A 22,636-nucleotide genomic window follows, 5' to 3' on the forward strand; every position below is an offset into this window, starting at 1 on the left:
CGCATAAGGTGGCCAAAGTATTGGAGTTTCAGCTTCAGCATCGGTCCTTCCAATGAGTATTCAGGTTGATTTCCTTTAGGATTGACTGGTTGGATCTCCTTGCTGTTCAAGGGATTCTCAAGGGTCTTCTCCACCTAATCACAGTTTGAAAGCATCAAGTTTTCGGTGCTCAGCCTTCTTTATGGTTCAACTCTCACATCCATACATGACTACTAGAAAAACCATAGTTTGACTCTACGGACCTTTGTTGGCAAAGTGATGTCTCTGCTTTTTCATATCTGTCTAGATTTGTCATAGGTTTCCTTCCAAGAAGCAAGCATCTTTTAATTTCATGGCTGCAGTCACCATCTGCAGTGATTTTGGAGCCCAAGAAAATAAAATTTGTTGTTTCACTTTTTCCCATCTATTTTCCCCATCTATTTGTCTTAGCTTTTTGAATGTAATGGGACTGGGACTGGAGGCCACGGTCTTAGCTTTTTGAATGTTGGGTCAAAGCCAGCCTTTTCGCTCTCCTCTCTCACTTTCACCAAGAGGCTCTTTACTTTCTCTTCCATTCCTGCTGTTAGGGTGCTGTCATCTGCGTGTCTGAGACTGTTGATACTCCTCCTGGCAATCTTGGTTCCAGCTTGTGAGTCATCCAGCCCAGTATTTTGCATGATGTACTCATGGTTCCTTTACTGTTTCTTAATTTAATGTCATAGATTAGGTGTGAAAGTTGCCTTCAAATTGCTTTGTGTTTAGGAGTTCTTTGGCCTCCTGATGGGAAGAGCTGACTTGTTGGAAAAGACCTTGATGCTGGGAGAGATTGAGGGCAGGAGGAGAAAGGGGCAAGAGAGGTCGAGATGGTTGGATGGCATCACTGACTCAATGGACATGAGTTTGAGCAAGCTCCGGGAGATAGTGAAGAACAGGGATGCCTGGCGTGCTGCATTCCATGGGGTCGCAAAGAGTCAGACACGACTTAGCCGCTGAACAACAACAACCTCAATGAAGGGATGTTTAGCTGAGATTCCGTGGATGTGCTGGGATGCTAAGGGATGGTGGGGGATAGGGAATGAGCACTGTTTGGGCCTGGGAGGTGGTGGAGAGCCTGGACTTAGGCTGAAGCCCAGAAGATGATGGATGTGAGTGGAGGGTTATTGGACCAGGGTCCACAGGAAAACTCATCAAGACATCGAACCTTCCCATTTAAATTTGAATGTATTAATAGAGCATGAGGAAGTGCAATGGAAACCAGACTCTGCTGTCTGATGGTAAAGTGGATGAGCTATCGATTAAAGATTAACTGGAAATGTATACACATGATTTGATGGAATACACCCACCAGACTTTGGAAAGACCTTATCAAAATATTTTTCTTTTCTTTCTAATTTAGGAAGCTGACTACTTGGGGGAATGACTTTAACTATTTATACTTAAAATATTTCGAGCAGATTACTGCTTTGGAGTAAGAATTAACAAAAGTGTTTTAGGCTGATTTTTTTCAGAAAGAGCCTGAGACAAATTAATGAAGAAAATATTTGCTTTTAAAGACCCTTGTCACTGCTGACAGCTTTAATCTTTGTCTACCATTGCTGATACTTGGCTCTTATGATGGAGAAGTTCTGGAATTTATTTATGAGTCCTAAGAACCTTTGGGAAATTTGAAGTTTTTTGCCACCAACAATTTGTCAGCCCTCAAGTTGCCTGTCATTTTAGTAAGTTTTTAACTGGATCAGCGAAGCTGGAAAGTTTGCTTTTAGCTGGCTTTTGGGGAAGAGTTATTAAATTGTTTATAGTAACAAGGCACTCAGGGCTCCTTCAAGTTACTCTTGGGTTGAGGAATGGTTCTTTAGAAAGTGTTTTATGAAGAACTCTTTATAATTCGTTTTTTTTCTCAGCCCGTGACATGCAGAGTAGATTTTGGTAGATCAGAAAGTATCTACAGCTTTATTTCTTGGCAAGTGTTGACTGATCAATAACATTTATTGTGTGTTTCCTCCGTGATTACCGCTCTGCTTGTTTCATATTATATGATTTGAGCTTAGCGCTAGCGACCGACTTTCACAGCTATGTTGAAATTCCCAAAATTGTGCCAGAATTCATCATGGGCTCAAATACTGTTTCCAGATAGGGTTTATCCAGCGGAAACCTACCCTTGAACACGGCCTCTTGGGGAGACTTCTGTGCTAGCACCATGTCAGTGGGCAGCGTGGAGCTGCTGACCCACCCGCTGGGTGTGGGCGGCCCTTGTCCATTGGATGGACACAGCTCCAGGGGCTGGGAGTGTCTGCTCAAGAGCCCTGGGGCGGAGAACCCAGCGTTGGAGCTGCGGTCCACGTGTCAGCTGAGAGAGGAAGGCTTTCCGACGACTTGCTGTGCCCCCAGTCAGCTCCGTCTCCTGAACCTCGGCACTGTGTCTGTCCCGCTTTTCATGAGTTCAGTTCAGCTCAGTCGCTCAGTCGTGTCCAGCTCTTTGCGACCCCATGAACTGCAGCACGCCAGGCCTCCCTGTCCATCACCAACTCCTGGAGTTCACCCAAACTCATGTCTATTGAGTCGGTGATGCCATCCAACCGTCTCATCCTCTGTCGTCCCCTTCTCCTCCTGCCCCCAATCCCTCCCAGCATCAGGGTCTTTTCCAGTGAGTCAGCTCTTCGCATCAGGTGGCCAAAGTATTGAAGTTTTGGCTTTAGCATCAGTCCTTCCAGTGAACATGCAGGACTGATCTCCTTTAGGAAGGACTGCTTGGATCTCCTTGCAGTCCAAGGGACTCTCAAGAGTCTTCTCCAACACCACAGTTCAAAAGCATCAATTCTTTGGCACTCAGCTTTCTTCAGAGTCCAACTCTCACATCCATACATGACGACTGGAAAACGCACTTTTCATACAAACCCGAGTATCTGCAGCTTCCAGAGTCTTTGAGAGCACGTCACCACTGGCCTGATGGTGGCCAAAGAGGAATGTCGAGGCACGTGTGATGCGGGGCCACGTAGGGTCTGTTTGCCCAAACCAGCCCCGACGGTGAGAAGGGACTGAGTGGGCTCAGGAGGCTCTTAGGAAAGAGGCTGGATCTCACGGAACGTGAAGGCCGTGGACGCAGGAGCCCTTTTTCCTGTTTAACACCTCTCTGACTCTTCTCATCCTCTGCATGTGGAAAGACGGGGAATGCAGTCATGTCCCCACCCCCGTGTGTGACTGCTCAAGCTCCTGGCATATCCCCTCCGAGCCGGCGGAGACAACTACACCGAGAGCCTCCTACCGACTGTCTCGAGCGAAAGAGCAGCGAACCTGGAGAGCGAAAATGACACTTTGGGGAGAAGACAAACAAGATGAAGCCACACTCTGGGTGCAGGAGGGTTTTACGCTTTCCTAACTTAATATTGGGAGAAGGAAACGGCAACCCACTGCAGTATTCTTGCCTGGAAAATCTCATGGACAGAGGAGCCTGGCGGGCTACAGTCCATGGGGTCGAAAAGAGTCGGACACGACTGAAGTGACTTAGCATGCATGCAGTTTAATATTAAAATGTTAAATGCATGAAATAGCAATAATGGTAGAGAAGACGTTTGAAACCGTCTTTGGTTATATTTAAAGGAATGTAGCCTATTCTTAGGGGCTTCCCTTGTAGCTCAGCTGGTAAAGAATCTGCCTGCAATGCGGGAGACCCTGGTTTGATTCCTGGGTTGGGAAGATCCCTGGAGAAGGGATAGGCTACCCATTCCAGTGTTTTTGGGCTTCCCTGGTGGCTCAGCTGGTAAAGAATCTGCCTGCAATGCGGGAGACCTGGGTTCGATCCCTGGGCTGGGAAGATCCCCCGAAGGGAAAGGCTGCCCACTGCTGTATTCTGGCCTGGAGAATTCCATGGACTGTTTATCCCTGGGGTCACAGAGTCTGACAGCCTGCTTTTCAGTCTTTCTAATTGAAGTGTGGTTGATTTACAGTGTGTTAATGCCTGCTGTACAGCAAGGTGATTCATTTATACATGTATTGTTGAGTCGCTATATATACACATGCTTTTAAATATTCTTTTCCACTGTGGTTTATCTTCAGATTAGAGCACAGTTCCCTGGCGTACAGTAGCACCGTGTTACTTATCCATCCTGTATAGTTGTTTGCATCGACTAACACCAGACTCCTGATCCTTCCCTCCCCTAAACGTGGCCTGCGTTAAGTTGACATATTCATTCTTTTAAGGTTCCGGGTGTATGTCTGGTGGTGCAGAGGAGAGTCAGTGTTCTCGTCTTCCTCTGAGGAAAACCAGGCCCTTTCAGGCTTCTGCTCGTGCATGTGCCCTTCTCTCCCTGCTGCAGCAGTGGCAGGATTTCTGCCATAATGTCCAGCTTCCTGGTGTGATGAAGCTCAGTGGGGCCTTGTCCCGCAGTTTTTCCATGACCCCGTGACCCCCAGCCTCGCCTTCCCACCACTTTCCCAGCAGCATCGGCATTCAGGAAATGATCCTGCAGATGTCTGATGGTTGCTGGGCTCCAGGAATCGGACTTGTGGAATTTTTGGCTCAGCCCCGAAGTCCCCCATTGACTGTGACCCGTGTTCCGAAATCGCTTCCACAGCACTGAGTGCTTGGTGAGCGCTGGCTCCAAACTCACATACTTTAGTTCCCTCAGTTATTCGCAGCCTTGCTTGGACATTGAAGTCTCAAGGCCCCAAAGAGCTGACTCAGTGTCCCATCCCGCCCACGGCTCTCTCCTCCTGTTTCCTCTTTGGCTAGTGGTGGTTCCAGGCTCTATGGTGCCCGTGGGGCTTTAAATTGGGAAAGGGAGGCCAGGGACTCCGTCCTGCCCAGCAACCGTGTCACTTTGTCTTAAAGCTTTTAGGCTCTGAAGACAGAGCCCTCCCTCTTCGTATGTGCATGTGATCCTGCTGCTTAGCTCGCCATCCACTCACCGACGGTCCAAGTCTGTGCCAAGCGCTGAGTGAATGAGATACCCCTGCCTGTGAAGCGCTTAGCTCCGAGAGGCGAACGCCCACTGTGGGACCTCTGCGGGCAGCACCCTTCGTGGCTGTGTCCTGCTTTCCGATGGGTGAACGAGCGCGTGTAGACGGTTCTGCCCCTCATAGTCGGTCCCCCGTGGAGAGGGGCCCAGGGCTTCGGCAGGACTTTTCCTTGGCCGTCAGTCCGTGGTGACCATCCACGAACATATCATTTTAAAACTGAGAAAAGGATTCAGAATTCGGCTCAAAAGGCAGTGATCCCATGTTGGCTGTTGAAACAGGCGTCACGGGGCCTCTGACTGTCAGATGCTTGAAGATGGCTTAGTCTGATATATTTCATGTTAATTTCAGCTTTTTGTTGTTGTTATTGATGATGACATTTTCTGTATTATCCTTAGAACTGTCTCACTTCTTCAGCCTCGCCATCCTGGGGGCTTTATTAATTGTTGGAGGTTTGACTGAGATTTGAAGGGGATGATGTATTCTAACATTGGATTTCAATCATGAACTTTGTCTGTAGGTATTTTAGGAGGAAGGGAAATAATTGGATACTATTTTTAAAAAACTCTTCTATTCCCACATTTTATGGATTTTTTAAAAATCTCCTTATGGCGTTATCTCCTTCTGTAGATGATGTATGATAAAAAATTTGTAAGTTGTTCCATGCATGAAGCTCTATTTCATGCCTAATTTAGAATGGCTAATTTTGATACCAAGATCATTCTCCATGGGTGTATTCTTTCTTCTTCATAGCATGCTAGTTTCTCTTCTCAAATTCTGAATTTCCTCGTTTGAAGATAGAATGATAGTCACTCCCATGATTGGTATATAAACTTTTTTTTAAATTAGTGTGGTAGACTGCACTGATATTCAGGAGTGAAGCTGTTAAAACTGTTTTTGTCTCAAAACATTTTGCGTAGGGTCGTGCGCACGTCTCTGTCTCGTCCTCCACGCCAAGTTCTCGCTGCCGTGGTAGCCGTGACTGTGGGGCTCACGTGGGCTCCCAGGTCCTCTGGGACCCTGCCTCCAGCACGTCCTGGGAAAGAGATGACTGAGGGGTCCTGCCTCTCGCTGGTTTCGACTGTGCACCTTCAGCCGTGAGCCCCAGTGCACGAGCGCTCACCGCTGCCGAGTCTGGCTTCGAAAGGACTGGCAGGAAGAACCTTTGCCTCACCTGCCCAGCTCTCTGCTTTCCCTGTGACCCTCGTGGAGATTTGCTGAAAGCTCGGAGGAAGAATTGGGCCAGCCTGCAGATTGTGCTGTGTACTGGCTAATTGTATAGCCGTTCGAATCCTCATCCTGCCTGTTTGCTCTGCTCTGGTGCCCAGGATAACGTGGGATATTAGATTATTCGTGTCTGAACAAAAGATTAGGAAACTTAAAAAAAAAAATGTGTGTGAGATGGCAAGAGCCATGTCCATGGAGGAGTCACTTCCTCTTTAGCTACTTAATTCCAAAACTCCTGGGATTTGGGGCTTGCTCAAGTGTTCCGGTGACATTTGGGAAAGAATGTGTTCTGTGGCAAAAGCCAGGACTTGGGAATTCAGATTTCTGGATTCTGTTCCCAGGAGCACACAGGGGTCAGTGGTGACATGTGACACGTCAGTGAAACATCGGGGCCTGATTTCCTTATCTGTGAAATGGACATAAAAGGGGCTAATTTGCTGTGGGCGAGCTATTTAATATTTGCTGGGAACCAGCTTGCTCTAGTGACCTAGAAAAAACACGGACCGAGGTAGAGGCTGACCTCATTTCTATTTTTGGCTTTGGTGCTGACTCAGTGAGAAACTTGCAGGAATCAGCTAATCCGGCTCTGGGCCTCCATGCCTTCCACGATGAAAATGAGAATTATACAATCTTATCTGTGCTGGGCCTCCCGCTGATGCCGCCAGTGTTAACGGAGCACTAAAAATATGCCACCCCGCACGTTGGGAAGCTTTTCTGCCGGCGTGCCTTTGACATCTCCTTCCCATCACATGCCAGGCTATTTGAGGATACTCCATTCAATGTTCGTTTACTTTTTAGCCAGCTGGGTGGAGTTCAGTTGTATCTGGGGCCGAATCTTCCCATATCGGAATCCAGGGAGGAGGTTGACCTGATGTCAGGGTACTGTCCATCTCCAGCTCCAGGAATTTGGGCATTGGCGTCCGCTGTCATTTTAGGTGAAGAGTGAATGCCTTGAAGGAGCTTTACCCCTCGACACGGCCTGAGAATGGTTTTCTTTCCCAGGGAGGACGGGCTGGCGTGGCGCTCTGTGTCCAGGCCTCTGCAGGCCCCGGGGACGTTTACATCTGCTCTTCCTGGTTGGTCCCCGGATGCAGCTGGTCTAGGCGGCTGCGCCAAACTGCAGAGCTTGGCTTTCTTTCCTCCACTTAGTCCTGTTTGATGGGATCCTCTGGACTTAGAAATCACTTGCTTCTTCCCCATTTATTCACACGCTGTTTCCAGCCGCCTGGCAACGACACCCACAACCCATGGAGGCCCAGTGGATGGAGACTTCTGTTCAGAACCACATTCCTACGTTGCAGAAAACTGTTGGGACTTCCCTGGTGGTCTAAGGGTTAAGAATCTGCCTGCCAGTGCAGGGGACACAGGTTTGATCCCTGGGCCAGAGCGGCCCGCATGCCGTGGGGCCTCTAAGCACACTGCCGCTGCTGAGGCCCGGGCACTCTAGAGCTCGCGCTCTGCAACAGGAGAAGCCGTCACAGTGAGAGCCCCGGGCTCCATACCTGGGGAGTAGCCCCCGCTTGCCGCAACTAGAGAAAGCCCATATGCGCAGCAGCGAGGACTCAGTGCAGCCAAAAATAATCATAAATGCATGTTTTAAAATGCACAGGCCATAATTCCCCTGCAGGTTCTGGGGTCTGCAGGTTCTAGGCGGTTTGGAGAGGAGGATGACTTTGGGAGTCTTTGTTCTGTGTTCTTTCATTTATGCAAGGTTAAAATCTTCAAGGAGCTCTTGGTAATGTGCTCTGGGGAGGGCAAATGTTCGTTTACCCCCAGGTGGCTCCCCCGGTGGCACTAGTAGTAAAGAGCTCTTCTGCTGATGCAGGAAGCACAAGTGATGCGGGCTCATCTCTGGGTTGCAAAGACCCCCTGGAGGAGGGCGTGGCCACCCACTCGCGTGGTCTTGCCTGGAGAATCCCATGGACAGAGGAGCCTGGCGGGCTGCAGTCCACGGGGTCACAGAGAGTCGGACTCGACTGCAGCGACTGAGCACGTGCACAAATGTTTGTTAGCTTGTCAGTTTATTTTTTCCCTTTGAGCTAACCTGACTATGGAGGAAGTAAGGAATCCTGGCTATAATCTCTGACATGCCTTCCATTTTTAAAAATTGGCTAAAGATGCTTACTCAATTTGATCATGAGGTTGCATTGAAGTCCATATGCATGCTCGATCGCTGTCATGTCTGACTCTGTGAACCCATGGACTGTAGCCCGCCAGGCTCCTCTGTCCATGAGATTCTCCAGGCAAGAATACTGGAGTGGGTAGCCTTTCCCTTCTCCAGGGGATCTTCCCGACCCAGGGATCGAGCTCGTGTCTCCTGCTTTGGGAAATAGATTCTTTACCACTGCGCCACCTGGGTGCAAAAAGCCCATATACTGTGAAGAAAATAGGTTTTCTTGAATTCTTGTGCCTATTTGGGCTATTTCCCGTGGACAGTCTGAGTGTGGCTGTCTTCTGTAAATATCCTTAATTAGGCCACTGTGCTGTTGATGTCTGTACAGGAAACCACATTTCCAGGATCAAAGGGTAGTACCTCATTTCTCCACATTCTTGTCCCACTTGTGTTTCTCCTCGTTAGTTTCGTCCAGCCTGAATTACCTTCTTCCATCTCTTCATGTATTAATTTTGTTTTCTTCTTTCAAGGGCCGCCTCAAGGCCCAACATCCCAGTCTTTCTGAATCGCAGCCGCATGTGAGGACCCCAAATAATACCCATTATTTTAAAAAATAGGTTGAATTTCTTTTTGCTCCACTTGGGCAGAGACCATAATTCAACCTTGATTCTGCCTTTGCACAAAGCCAATTTGAAGAGAGGCTCGGGGAGGCCCGTCATCAGACTGCTGATGGCAGAGGGGGGTCTCAGCATCTGACGTTGAGACGCCGACCGTGAGCTTTGCCTCTGCATGCCTCGAAGGGAAGCCTCGACGGAGCTTGCTCTCAGAAGCTCAGTGCCGTGTCTGTCAACACAGCATCACTCATCAAAGGAGGTTATAAACAAGAAAACCCCAACTATCCTAAACAATTTAGTGGGGGAAAAACCCCAACTCTCCGTTGTTTTATTTGCCCAACAAGTTATTTAGCATCTGGAGTATAGAATATAGATAGCACTGGGCCAGGGATCATCTGTGGATATCCCTGCCCTCAAAGGAGCTTAAAGACGCAGAGACGTGTCCGACTTGGGTCGCAGCAGGCAGCATCTTTTCTCGGACGCTCTGGCAGGCGGGATGCGGGGTGATGCTGACCGGGGCCCATTTCTGCTCTTTCCTCCACTCCCTCCGACCCACCCTCCGTCTAATGGCTCCCTCCTCCTCCGCAGGGAGAAAGAGGCCTCCCGGGGTTACAAGGGGTCATCGGGTTTCCCGGAATGCAAGGACCCGAGGGGCCACAGGGACCACCGGGACAGAAGGTGAGCTTGGCCCTCAGGGGCGCGGGGGCCAGGGGCTGGGCCTGAGGTGGTCTGCCATCGTTGTGGGTCATCGTGTCCTGTCTGTTCTTCCAGGGTGACACCGGCGAGCCCGGACTGCCAGGCACTAAAGGCACGAGAGTGAGTACAGGGCCGTGGCGTCCGTAACGCCTGTGGGTGGCTCTGACACAGCGATGCTTCCAGGGGGAGGGCTCCGGACCCCCACCCACCGCCTCCAGACCGTCCGGGGGCGTCTCTCTCATCCCCCTCCCCCTTCTCTGGGCCCCTTCATCCACCTCTGTCCTCAGCGCGGACAGCGGTTGCCCTGGGTGCCGCGTCCCCCTCCTCCAGGCCTGCCCCTCGACGGGCTCATTTCCTGTCCTTTCGACACCGGCTTCTCCCGTGGCTCCTTCCTCAGGGGTTCCCGTGGGCGAATTTCACTGGGGGGGGGGGGATGACGCGTCTCCAGGTCTTCATCAAAGACGCCTTCGGTCAGTGTGAAAAGTGGTGATGTGTTCGGATCCACGCTCCGTCTTCCTTCTTCACGCTCTGCTGTCTTTGCTGTGCCTGCTCCTGGGATGTGCAAGCAGGGAGCTCTTTGAAAAAACCTTTGAAAAATAGAAGAGGCTGTAAAATGTAAACGTTTTAATTGTGTTATTGTTACTTCTCGGAAGGGAAGTGTGCCAAGCCTTGCTGGATCCTCCTTGGGGCAGAAAGATAACAGATAGCATTGTAACTGTCTGCAGTGAAGATCTGGATTTCAGCCAGGAAGAGCTCTCACTTTCTTCCCTCAGGGAACTCATTTATGCCTACCCTCTTCTTCCCAACTGTCTGAGATTTTACTGTAAATTCTCTCTCTCTATCTGCCTATCTATCCATCCACCCATCTCTCTGTCTGTACATCTATCTCTCATCTCCTAGAAATTACAAAGGATGAAACGAGGGCAGAGTTATCTTGTGGGTGTGCAGCCTTGATTTTAGAAGTAATTAATCACCAGGGTTTGATGATGAAGAGTTGCTACTGAAACTCCAGGTCATCTCCAGCCCACCCCTGGGCCGGGTCCTCTGTCGCCTCTGTCTGCTCGGGGTCGATGTTCCAAATGCCAGCAGTGAGAGTCTGACATCCTTATCCAGGAGGGTGCGGTGGGAGAAAATGGGGTTCTCCCGCACCCAGTGAAAACCTTTTCATTTCCATCCCTACAGGGACCCTCAGGAGTGCCTGGTTACCCTGGAAACCCAGGACTTCCTGTATGTATATAAAAGGCTTCTAGTTCCTTTATGAGATGTTTGATGTGTGTTACAGTAGCATTGATGATTTTCTAACTTGTTTACTTGTTCATTTTGTTAATTGCAGGGTATTCCTGGCCAGGATGGTCCTCCGGGTCCCCCAGGTATTCCAGGATGCAACGGGACAAAGGTAAAGTTAGAGCGGGGTCCTCCCTGCTGGGCGCATGTTTATCTAACTTTGCACGTGGAGCAGTTGGGCAGAGTTGTCCTGTGAACACAGGTTTAGTTGCCACAGTTGGGAAGTGACTTGTGTTACATCTTTCTTTGGTAAGGAAACAGTTTTCCCATGTTTCCCATGTTCAGGAAAGACATCATTAAGCCTTTCTATTTTGTAGACTTTTATTCTAAAGTTACTTTCAGCACGAAATCTCTCACTTCTAGTCTATTACCGAAGCAAATAAGAAAATGCTAGTGTTAAGTCTTGTCCCTGTTAAGTGCATTCTCAAATATATTTCTTCCAACATGAGGCAGCAGTGAGCAATGCAGCTCATAGCAATTTTTAGACAATGGCTTTTACCAGCAAACGCAGCGTCCCTGGAGGGCAGGACGGGGAAAGTGATGGGGCCTCTGGGATGAGGTCCTGTCGCCCTGGCGGCCCTCGAGAGTGACTTTCTCTGTCCCCAGGGTGAGAGAGGGCCTGTGGGGCCTCCCGGTTTGCCTGGATTCGCCGGAAATCCCGTGAGTCTTGGGTTGTTTGATGAGGGTGTGATCATTCCTCTCTCCTCATTGAACTCCTTTCCCTTTCCTTCCCCCCACCCGTACCTTAATGTTCTTTGGAGGAAAACAAAACTAAGGCCAACGTTTTCTTTTCTAGGGACCACCAGGGTTACCGGGAATGAAGGTACGTTGTTTTACTTCCTGGATTCATTCCAGGCGTCTGTGTAAAACAGATGCCATGAGAGGTAAACTTACTTTAAATTACTTTGGTTGACCGGTTGCCTGTTAAGCTGTTTGCCTAAACTCTGCTCCATTAAAAGAGCACTGAAGTCCTGCACACAGAATTATATTTTAGAGCCTAAAGCTTCAACACCAGGTCCGTTTCTTCATAGGAAATAAGCGGTGATGGGAAGCCTAGTTTGAGGGGGAAATGTAACAGACGTGGGTCCCTGAAGCTCCTTGTCCTGAGCCCCGGGCGGTGCTGTGAGCCCGTCTCGGCAGAGAAATAGCCAGTGGGGTGTGCGAGGGCACGCTTGTGCAATGTGTGTACACCACATGTATACAGCACACACACATGAGGATGGTGGAGGGAGGGAGAGGGAATTAAAATACAAATATAGTAATGTAGAATGTTTTATATATTGTATAACACGCAATACATGTGCATTGTTCTACAATATTTACTTATTCTCATTTATATTGCATATTAATCTAATTCTATATGTTTTGATATATAATTACAATATGTTGAGATAAAGTAGATTCCTTATTTTGGGGAGGTGTGTGACTGTGAGGGTTGCAAGTCCACAGTCCGAGGGGCAGGGATGCAGGCTGGAGACCAGGGAAGGGCGTGGGTCTGGTTTTGGAGGCGGTCTCCCTTCTTCCTGGGAGTCAGTCTTTCTTCTCAACCGCTGGGGTGCGTGGCCCCCAGCCTCTCCTCCCCCAGGGTGGAATGTCATCTGCTTTATTACCGTAGTCCTTCACACCTGCGGATGTAAATGCCCACCTCGTCTAAAAAGGGCCTCCCTGTTGGCCTCAGCCTGGCGCATGCCCGAGTCTGGGCGCCGGGGCCGGGCCACGCCGGCACCTACAACGCATCCCCTGCTTTTCTGAACGTGGCTGCGCTGGGTCTTGTCCTGAAAGATGACCCTTCCTTTGCGGAAGCGGCGGGTGCACACAGCCTTTTGACCAGAACCGGGCCCCTGTCTAGACCCCCACCTGCCCGGGGCCCCCACATCCTTCCATTCAGCGGTCCACGTGCTCTGTCTTCGTGCTGGTTGTTAAGATGAGTGACCAGAGGAGACGGCCGGTCGGCTTATCCCAAGCGTAGGTGGAGGCTGAACCGCAGACCTGGGCTAGTCCCACACCAGCGGTGCGTGCCCCCTACTCCATGGGCGTTCAGTCTCTTTCCATGAACACCAGTGTTTGTGCTTGTCTTCCACCCCCAGGGAGATCCAGGTGAGATTCTGGGCCATATACCAGGGACCCTGCTGAAAGGCGAAAGAGGATATCCTGGACAGCCAGGAGCGCCCGTGAGTACTGGCTGGACGATTCCAAGCTTGAGCCGAGTGTCCGCCTGGGTTGCATCTTAATTCTTCTCTTTCTCGGTGATTACAGGGCTCACCAGGTCTGCCAGGACTGCAAGGCCCCGTCGGCCCCCCAGGATTCACTGGACCGCCAGTAAGTCTGGGGGTGGGGAGTCTCTCTCTGAGGCTGTCATTCAGAGAACAACCGTGTTGAGGTGTGAAGACTCATAAAATGGAATGAACACTTTAGCCTGGATGGGAGGGAACTTGGGGGAGAATGCATACCATGTACATGTATGGCTGAGTCCCTTTGCTGTCCGCCTGAAACTCTCCCAGCGTTGTTTACCGGCTGTGCTCCAGGATAAAAGAAAAAGCTGGGCCAAAAAACTTTACACGGTGGTGACCCTTTCAATTCGGATTCAAGAATGAACTTATATATATATTTTTAAAATTTATTTATCTTTTTAATTGAAGGATAATTGCTTGACAGAATTTGTTGCTTTCTGTTTAGTGGAGTATAGTTGACTTACAATTCTGTGTTGGTTTCAGGTATACAGCAGAGAGAATCAGTTACACATAATCCCCTCATTTTAGATTCTTTTCCTGTGAGGTCATTACCGAGTGTTGAGTGCAGTTCACTGCAGTGTAGTGGACTCTTGTTACTTATCTGTTTGAGCTTCTATATTAAGGGAATTTTTGATTGGTGTTTGTGGTCCGTATGCCCCCAGAGCCGTGGGGAAAGGATTATAAAGAGGTGTCACATGTCACAGGCGGAGACATCCCCCTGCGACATGTGAATTACTTGTGGGGCTGCGAGGATGCCAGCGTGTCCCGTGAGCGGGGGATGCAGAGACGGACAAGCAGGCTCCGCCCTGGACCTTCACTCGTGGGAACACAGTCACATCCAGGAACCTGCTCTCCTGGGGGCTGTGGACACAGCCCAGGCTGTGAAGAAGCTGAGCTGTGTTTGTAGTGACGACTAGAAGCTGAGCTCAGAGATCAGCTTCTGGAGGCTCTGCTCTGCTATCAGCCTCCTTCACAGCTGATGATTCTCCACAGAAGGGCAGCATCAGCTCCTCCTACTCACACATTTTGGGAGCAAAAGAGAGTTCATATTAACAGAGCTTACTTGGGAGTGCCCCGTTCACTAGGAATGGGTGATGTGAGAATGCCATCCTCACTTGAGCCCGCCTGAGAGTCCTGGGGTTTGGTGGTGGGTTCATCCACTCTCTGATCGCCCAGCACACGCTCAGCTCAGTGCGTTCCACCGGGAACCCCTGGGATTATAAGGGATTTTCATCCCTGTTAGTAATTATCTTGGACTAATTTCTGGTTGCTCTCAAAGGTTAACTGTTGTGTAGTACAGGAAAAACATGTAATATCCAACAAAGTATCGCGCTAACCATGGCACCTAAAGATAACGTTGGTACAAAAAAGCACACCAGGGTTGTGAACCGTATTTAATTGAAATGCTCTGTCTTCCAGGGCCCTCCAGGCCCTCCTGGCCCTCCAGGTGAAAAGGTAAAGATTGTTTTCCATTTGTCTTTCTTTGGCGTTAGTGTGAGGCCGTCGTGACGTTGCTGTAACTCATTCTTTAGTCTCTGTAAAGTATTTCGGGAAATTATAATTTTTATATCTATCTCTATATTTAACATGCCTGTTCACCTATCCATCAGTCCATCAGTCTATCTAACTTCTCTGTCAATTAATCCGCTCATCTATTGATCTGTCAATTATTGATCTATTGATCTTTCCTCCTATCCATCTGTCAGTCATGGAATCATTGATGTTTTCCTTAGTTTTCTAAAACCACAGTTTAAAAATCTTGAATTTTAAAAGTGGTTTCTATGGGATTCTTCTTCAGTAATACTTTAGCAAAGCTTTTAATAGACACTGAATGCAGCATGATCACAGCTTTCTTGAACGTATCAATATTACGTCTTTATGGGATGAAGCTCTTGCTTTAAATGTGCCATCTTGTTGGATTTCGTGTCGAATCTGTCAGATGGTTTTGAGCAAAGTGGACAGTGCTGGTAACGGAAGCCTGCCTTTTCATCGACAGGGGCAGATGGGCTTGAGCTTCCAAGGACCCAAAGGTGAAAAGGTGAGTGCTCTTTCTCTGGGGCGTTTTCTGGCCACAGTCCCAGGTCTGAGCAGGATAAGGGTTCCGCCTCCGGGGCTCCCCCTGGACCCTGATGGCCGCAGTCACCCTTCTCTGAACGTTCTCGCGTACGTTAGTGTTTGCTGGAGGCCGCGGCTAGAATGCACTGGGTGACTCCGTGTGGGGTCTGACCCACAGGTGCAGATTTAGCGAGGCCACTGTTCTCCTCTCTGTTCACAGCGGTCGGTCACAGTGTCCTCAGGCAGTGACAAAGCCCGAGCTGGGCTTCATCCTAAAAGGGTCAAATGTCGTGGCCGTTCGTGGCACAACCATACCGAACGCTTAAGGATGAGGCCACTGGACCCGAGTTGGGAGGAAAAGCGCCTTGGAGGCAGGGAGGCACAGACTGGAAGGGGAGGCCTCATCCTGAGCGAGAGAGGCCGGCCCTGGGTCCCTGATGCTCTGGGGGTGCTCTGCGCCACTTGGCCTGGACCTGGCCGGTGAAACGCGCTCTGAGCACTGGCTGCTGGGATTGCGGCAGGACCCGGTTCCCAAGCCGCTGCAGACGATGGCCACGTGGGGTGGGCGACCGTGGGCCTCCTCTTCTCAGCCCAGGTTTCCACCCCGCCTTTTCGTAAACCTCAGAGGAAAGGGATTCTGTGGCAGACGCAGTGGAGGTCTTTGGAGCTCAGTCGCTGCGTGGTGCCGAGGTTTCGGTACTTCCCGCTTGCCAGCAGTGGGGCTTCCAGGAAGGAATCCCTGACACTTCTGTCCTCGTTGGCTTACACGAAGAGAGCTTTCCCTCTGGGCACTCCGAGGCAGCCCGTGCCCTCTCCTCCACGCCATCAAATGTGTCAGGCCAGCTTCTGAGAGCCCGTGCGTTACACGTGCTGCCTGTCTTGATGCACGGTCTGTGCACGTGTGCACACATCCATGTGTCCTCCAGCCGTTCAAGTTCCATTGTTACGGGGTGGCGGCCGCCCTGACCGCGGAGCGGGACAGCCTTCTCCTGGCTCTGTATCCTTAGTGGGCTGTCTTCCTTCGGAAACTTGATTTTCTGCTGCGGCGAGGCCAGGCTGCTACAGAACACAGTCATGTTTTTTAAACAGTTCTATTCTTGGTGTTTCCTCCTTCCGCCTTTCTCCTGCCAGTATAATTATTTTTATGCCCAATTAACCCCTAATTTTTGTCTCCTCAGGGTGATCAAGGGGTCAGCGGGCCCCCAGGATTGCCAGGACAGGCGCAAGTCATCACGAAAGGAGACACGGCCATGCGAGGCGAGAAGGTAGGGGCGGAACGTGTCCAGGGAGCGCCGCCTTCCTAATCCTGAACGGTTTCGAAGGGAAAGACAGACTGGGTCAAAGTTCAGCTTCTCCGGTTCTGTTCACCCTGACCTGGAAGACAGGGGTGTGGACTCCCCACTGTATGAGAAGTGAGCCCCTTGAGAGCAGAGGCGGCTGCTCTGGTTGCAGCCAGAGGCTGGAGGCCGACCTCCCGTGTGAGGGTCACGGCGGGGACGGCCGGGGCTGCGGCTGGGGGGGTGGGGTGCAGCTGAGGGTGGGGGAGGGTCAGGTCCCGTGGACCGCGCGAGCTCTCTGTGCCGTCTTTATGTCCATCACCCAGTCATGGCAGGAAGTGAATGCTCCAGACCAGTGTGAGTTTCCTGGTTACTGTAACAGGAGAAGCTGTGTCTTCCTTGTGCCTGTTCCGTGTAGCCACTGCACAGTACTCATCTTTCTTTTATAACTTATTTTAGGGTCAAAAAGGTGAACCTGGATTTCCGGTAAGCACCAAAGTTTTGTTTATCGTTATTATTTTGTGTGAAAGACAGTCATGTATTGGTTTTAGGTTACAAGCTTATTTCACCTTCTTTGGAACATTTACTTAATTTAGTAGTTTATTTAAATGTACAAATGAATCTAACCCTTTCTTTTTTTTTTCTGTTAAGGGGCTGCCAGGGTTTGGAGAGAAAGGAGAACCTGGAAAACCAGGGCCCCGTGTAAGTGCTTCTGGAGCCCTCTCCTTCCTGGTGTGAGATCATTTCTCCCCCATTGCTAGGACCACAGGGTCATAGGAGCACAGACTCCAAGGGCTCTGTAGGGGGCTTTCTGAAGCCCTGGGAGCAGGAGTAAGGAGGGAGTCGGCGTTAGAAGAGGGGCTCCCAGGTGACACAGTGGTAGAGAAGCCACCTGCCAGCACAGGAGACACGGCTTCCATCCCTGAGTCAGGAGATCCCCTGGAGGAGGAAATGGCAACCCGCTCCAGTATCCCTGCCTGGAGAATCCCATGGACGGAGCTGAGGCTTATTCAGAGGACTGCCCCTTCTCCTGCCAAGACAGCACGTCCACTCCATCACCCCCGTCTCGGTTGGGCCCTCACTGAAGAGCCACCTGTCCACCTGCTCAGAGCATCTGGGTGCCCAGCTGCTCCGATGCTTCCCACGCCCCGAGTGACAGGAGACCCACCACCTCCAACAGCCGAGAGAGTTCAGTTTCTTCCTGAAGCGACGCGTGGAAACCTCTGTGAGCGTGACACAGCGGTGTATCAGCCACCAAACACCCCCTTGCCAGTCGGAAAACCTCCCTGGTATCAGCTCTGCAGCCAGGTCGTGAGGTCATAGGAGACTCGGAGTGCATCGACCTCCAGTTTTTAAACACTGTAAAGTCTTTTGTAGCCCTTTCAGCTCATGGTGATTTAATGTGTCTTCCATGACGTATTACTGTAGTGTGGCCAGCTCACCCAGAGAATTCACACAGTGTAATAACTTGTATTTGATTCAAACCCGTGGTGTTAGAGCAGAGCTATCACTCTTATTTCTGCACTACTAATATTTAAATTTTTGTTGTACAGGGAAAACCAGGAAAAGATGGTGAAAAAGGAGAAAAAGGGAGTCCAGTGAGTATTTCTCTATGATTTTTTAAAAAGCAAGCCGTTGCTCTTACTCGCTTATAACTGTTGCTGCTTTCTGTCCCATTTTAGGGGTTTCCAGGCGACTCAGGGTACCCAGGACAGCCTGGCCAAGACGGTTTAAAGGTGAATGGCGACCCTACTTTCTTTGTTTTTTGCTTTTATTTTGCCCAACCTAAAAGTTTTTCCTAAAGGACCATGCACTCAAAGAAGAGAAATTATGTTATGTCCCGTGTGAGGAAACACGACTTAGTGGTTCATTTGTGTGCATATGTTTTTAAAAGAAAAAATATAAACTGTTCCACTCAAGTTTTTAATGTGGGTTTTTTTTGGAGTAGATTAGTTTTTCCCAATTATGAAACAAAGTAAATGCAGGAAGATATAGAAAAAGAAAACTTGTGTAATTTTCCTACGATTGACTCAGAAATGGTCAGAAGTCATAACTGTCCCACGTGTTCACATATACGTGAGCTTCTAAAAAATGGGACTGCATGATTTAGCTGACTTTTTCCCTTGACGGCATAGTGGGGAGATATTCCAGTGTTGTAAGTGTGGTTATATGTCAACACTTGGGATGCTCGTGCCTTTTTCCGCATGGTATTGGGTCTTTTCCATATTTTTCTGATTTTAAGTATCAGAAAAATACTTGTCATTTCCCACCATAAATTCCTAAATGGTATTGGGTCTTTTCCATATTTTTCTGATTTTAAGTATCAGAAAAATACTTGTCATTTCCCACCATAAATTCCTAAAATGTATAATTTTGGAGTTAATGTTTAGACCCGTTTCTGGGGAAGCTTTTGCCACATGAGATAAAATTGCCCTCAGAAGAAAGAACGCTTCATCAGCCTTCCATCTGACATCTGTTTGTTATTGAACTTAAACAAATACTTGCCAATCTGATACTCAGAGAAAACTGTGGTTTTATTTACTTATTTTTGTGTGTGGGTTTATTTTTCTCTTTGAATCATGAGACTAGGTAATGTAAATCTTCATTAAAATAAGAAATGGATTGGAAATATTCATCTCTGGATTGGAAATACTCATCTCTAACAGTAGGGAGAGGACCTCAGGGTTTGCTTAGCAAAGCCTGTGACAAAGGGAGAAATCTTTCTCTAAGGCTGTAACTTTATGAGAAAGGCAATTCTTATAGGCTATAAAAGGTAAATTTGTTTAGAATATATTAGCTAAGGGTTTTTTTAAAGTCCCGTGATTATCTAAAATCTCTTCTTGTATTCAAATAAGAAAAATCAAAGCATGTTAATTCTGGTTTAACACGTTTAAAGCCTTAGCTTAGAAGGAAAAAAATGAAAAAATAAATAAAAGTAAGTGAAAAATGTGCCTTCATGAAATAATGTGCATATCTTAGGACTCTTAAAAGTATTATTATAATTCTTACATAAGAACATTGCATATAAAAGGATTTAGTTCTTGAGTTTTTCATCTAATATATGTTAAATTAAGCCTCAGAGTCATAAGAATTTATCTACCCGATGTTTTCAAGTCATGCTGGATCTTAAGGGGAAAGGAAAAACGCAAGTTTCCTTTTATTATGACTTTCAATGCAGGTTTAGACACTTACACCTGAAATCCTCAACTAAAATGATTTCTTTAAGAAAATACATTTAGCCACCCTAAGCTTTCATATCATTTTATTTCATTTATTGTTAATTATTTTTTAAAAAACGACTGTATAGGACTTCCCCAGTGGTCCAGTGGGTTAGCCTGCATTTCCAGGCAACCATTATAATTAAAAAAATACAAGTGAAGTTGTTGTTCTCTTTCAGGGAGAGAAAGGTGAAGCAGGTCCTCCCGGGCTTCCTGGAACTGTGAGTACCAGTGGCACCTGCTGTCTGTGAGGCGGTTTGAAAAGAGGGAGAGAGAGAGACGGGCTGACCCGTCGCCTTGGCCACACGCTCCACGACCTCCCTAGAGTGACGTTGACGTAGGGGGTGCATGTGATTTGAGCCGACAGTTTGTGTTTTGCATCATGTGGTGTTTGGTATTTACTCATCACATTTGGACACTTTCTGCCTATGTTTGACAACTCAAATGAAAAGAGCTGCATGTGGATAACAATATTCGCAACACATTCTGAAACTTAAATGAAAGGTGTGGTAAGGAAAAAGATAATCAGGGAAACAGATCATCGACTGCTCCAGAGGAACTGTGTCTGAAGGGTAGTAGACACCCTGTCCTCGCATTTCGGCAGCTCAGAATTGGGGTGAACTGCTTCCTCCTTTTTATTGAGGCTCACAGAGCCTTTTTCCTGTCCCATATTCCAAGGGCCTTAAAGAAGGGTCCCCACTTCTGACCTCTTCCAATGAAAAAAAAATGGAGTGTTCCTGTTACATATTTCCTGAGGAAATTTTAGGCAACTTTTGGGATAATACTCTTTTAAGAAGTCTGTTCTTGCAGCTTGTGTGAGCACTGAGATATTCCATACCTAAACCTCAGAATTCATATATTTCTAACTTGCCTTCACTGGTAGAGCCTCTGCCAAGCAGAGTATTACGAAAGGAAGCAGAACTGCCTGGCAGAGTTCACTGCACGGAGAGCAGTGGTTCTGTTTTCCATGCGCCCCCCTCCCCGCCACCTCCTCCTCTCCCACGTTACTTCTCTGCTTTCACATGCCTTGAAATAATAAAAACTGTGTGTTTCTTTGTCTGTGCTGTAATGTACATCCCAGCCCCTGCTGTGCCGTGTGATGATCTTTTCTTCCGTAATTCAGGTTATTGGCACGGGACCGTTGGGAGAGAAAGGAGAGCCCGGGTACCCAGGAGGTCCGGGGGCGAAAGGGGAGACAGGTCCCAAAGGTGAGGTCCTTTCCTGCCTCTCTCCCTCCCCCTCCTCCTCCTGCTCCCGGGACCACGGGCACCCGCAGCACAGAAATTCTCGTCACAACCCTCCAGTGAACCAGGCTCAGTTTGTCCCACTCTCTCTGCCCCTGTAGGTTTCCCAGGAATACCAGGCCAGCCAGGCCCTCCAGGTGAGCGTCCGTAACGGAATCTTTTAGAGTATTTGTACGCTTTCTGTGCCGTTTCCATTCTGAACACGTTTATCCTCTGTGCTGGTTAGGTACTTGCATAAAATGGTTAGCAATTTTGTTGCACGTTTTTCTAGTTCTGAAAACAAGGTGTGCTCCTGGGACAGTGTTTGCTTTGTAAATTGCATGTTAGCAGGTACTTAGACGCATGCATTTCTTCTCTCCCTGGCTGTGACTCAACAGCCTCCCTTTCCATGGTTCCCAGGGGTATGGTCGCCTTTCTGAAGACCACCCCCCCACCCGCCCCAAGCATCCTTGCTGTCCCTTGCTATCTGTCTGGAATGCCTCGGCTTGAGACAGGACTCAAGGCTGAAACCTCTTCTAACTAATCTAATCAACCTTAATCTTGCTGCTTGGGAGATTCCTGCGTCACTGAGCTTGTGCTAAGTCTGTGCCTGTTTTGTGCTAGTTTTGCATTTCTAACGGGCCGAGTCATCGGGAGGCTGGGGGCTGCACTTCTCCGTAGCACGGATGCCTGCTGTGTGCACTGCGTGCATGAACAGCGCAGAGGTAATAAATGCTCAGCTCGGAGCCCTCACGTGCCCCAGGACTGATCCCGCACGGAGAGCTCTCAGTCTTACCGAGGCTTTGGTTTTGTTTGTTCTTTATTTTTAATTCTTATTGTTCTTTGTTATTTTATTTTTCCCTTCCTGACAGTTCTTAGGTTGAAAGTTCTCCCAGAGCCCCTTCCTTTAGTTTTATGGGAACAGACACCACCACCAGCCCCCCCGACGCCCCCACCATCAGCAGTGGCTCAAGGCTGGCTTTCAGCGCCCTGCATACCTTTTTGCTGCTAAAATTTGGGCATCTGCCCTTAAAATCATCCTTGTCCATCTCTCCCACCCCCGTCTTCTCCATGGTCTGAAGCTCGCTGGACCTCCCGGGTGCTCTAGTGAATAGGTCACTTCCGGTCTCCCTTGCCAAATCTGCTTTCTCAGACCTCTTATCTGACCCCATTAGCATCTTAAGCTGTGGTTTTTAGAACCCGTCTTTGAAGCTGCCCCGTCCTTGTCTGCTTTCAGGCCGCCCCGCCCGCCCTCTGCTGACCGTGGAGGCCCTCGCCTCCCTGCCAGCCTCCCTGCCTCGTGCGGATCACCGGGGCTCAGGTTCACAGCTGGGGTCCGGGTCCGGCCGTCCTTCCTGGGAGCTCTTCCCCGCTCCGCTCTGCTGTTGCCTGGGCCAGCTCTTCAGGGTCACCTCCCTGTCCACCCTCCTGCTGCGGGCCCTCTCGGAGGCTGGCTGTCCACTCTCTGGAGCAGCAGTCGCTTCCCCCGTGGCCGCCTGGACCACTGGGTCCCGAGCGCTTCATCCAGACCCCTGTGGGCTGTCACAGGCCCCTGCGATCTTGCCCCCACAAAACTCAGGGGGGCCGAACTCGCCTGCCCGCGCTCGCTCCGCCCACCGCCGTGGCATCGCGCTCTTCCCCAGGGTCGCCTCCCCGTCCTGACTCCTTTTCAGCTGGTTCTGGCCCAGTTCCCACCCACTCTGCGTGCTGTCCACGTCTGTTCTGCTGAGCTGCGTTTCTGTGCCTCTTCTCTCTGAGCAGACATG

General features: G+C 49.3%; 1 protein-coding gene across 1 annotated transcript in view; it reads left to right on the plus strand.

The window, feature by feature from the left end:
* COL4A1 (collagen type IV alpha 1 chain) overlaps nt 1–22,636 on the plus strand; it is a 133,504-nt gene that overhangs the window by 72,090 nt on the left and 38,778 nt on the right. The window contains exons 3-20 of the mRNA XM_070380742.1: nt 9,475–9,564; nt 9,658–9,702; nt 10,765–10,809; nt 10,916–10,978; nt 11,473–11,526; nt 11,663–11,689; nt 12,954–13,037; nt 13,123–13,185; nt 14,517–14,552; nt 15,094–15,135; nt 16,331–16,417; nt 16,889–16,915; nt 17,081–17,131; nt 17,983–18,027; nt 18,112–18,165; nt 19,827–19,868; nt 20,771–20,855; nt 20,993–21,028. Of these exons, the coding sequence (XP_070236843.1) occupies nt 9,475–9,564; nt 9,658–9,702; nt 10,765–10,809; nt 10,916–10,978; nt 11,473–11,526; nt 11,663–11,689; nt 12,954–13,037; nt 13,123–13,185; nt 14,517–14,552; nt 15,094–15,135; nt 16,331–16,417; nt 16,889–16,915; nt 17,081–17,131; nt 17,983–18,027; nt 18,112–18,165; nt 19,827–19,868; nt 20,771–20,855; nt 20,993–21,028 (976 nt within the window). The remainder of the gene's footprint in view (nt 1–9,474; nt 9,565–9,657; nt 9,703–10,764; nt 10,810–10,915; nt 10,979–11,472; nt 11,527–11,662; nt 11,690–12,953; nt 13,038–13,122; nt 13,186–14,516; nt 14,553–15,093; nt 15,136–16,330; nt 16,418–16,888; nt 16,916–17,080; nt 17,132–17,982; nt 18,028–18,111; nt 18,166–19,826; nt 19,869–20,770; nt 20,856–20,992; nt 21,029–22,636) is intronic.

Source organism: Bos mutus, chromosome 12 (assembly GCF_027580195.1).
Source record: "Bos mutus isolate GX-2022 chromosome 12, NWIPB_WYAK_1.1, whole genome shotgun sequence".
Taxonomy (NCBI): Eukaryota; Metazoa; Chordata; class Mammalia; order Artiodactyla; family Bovidae; genus Bos; species Bos mutus.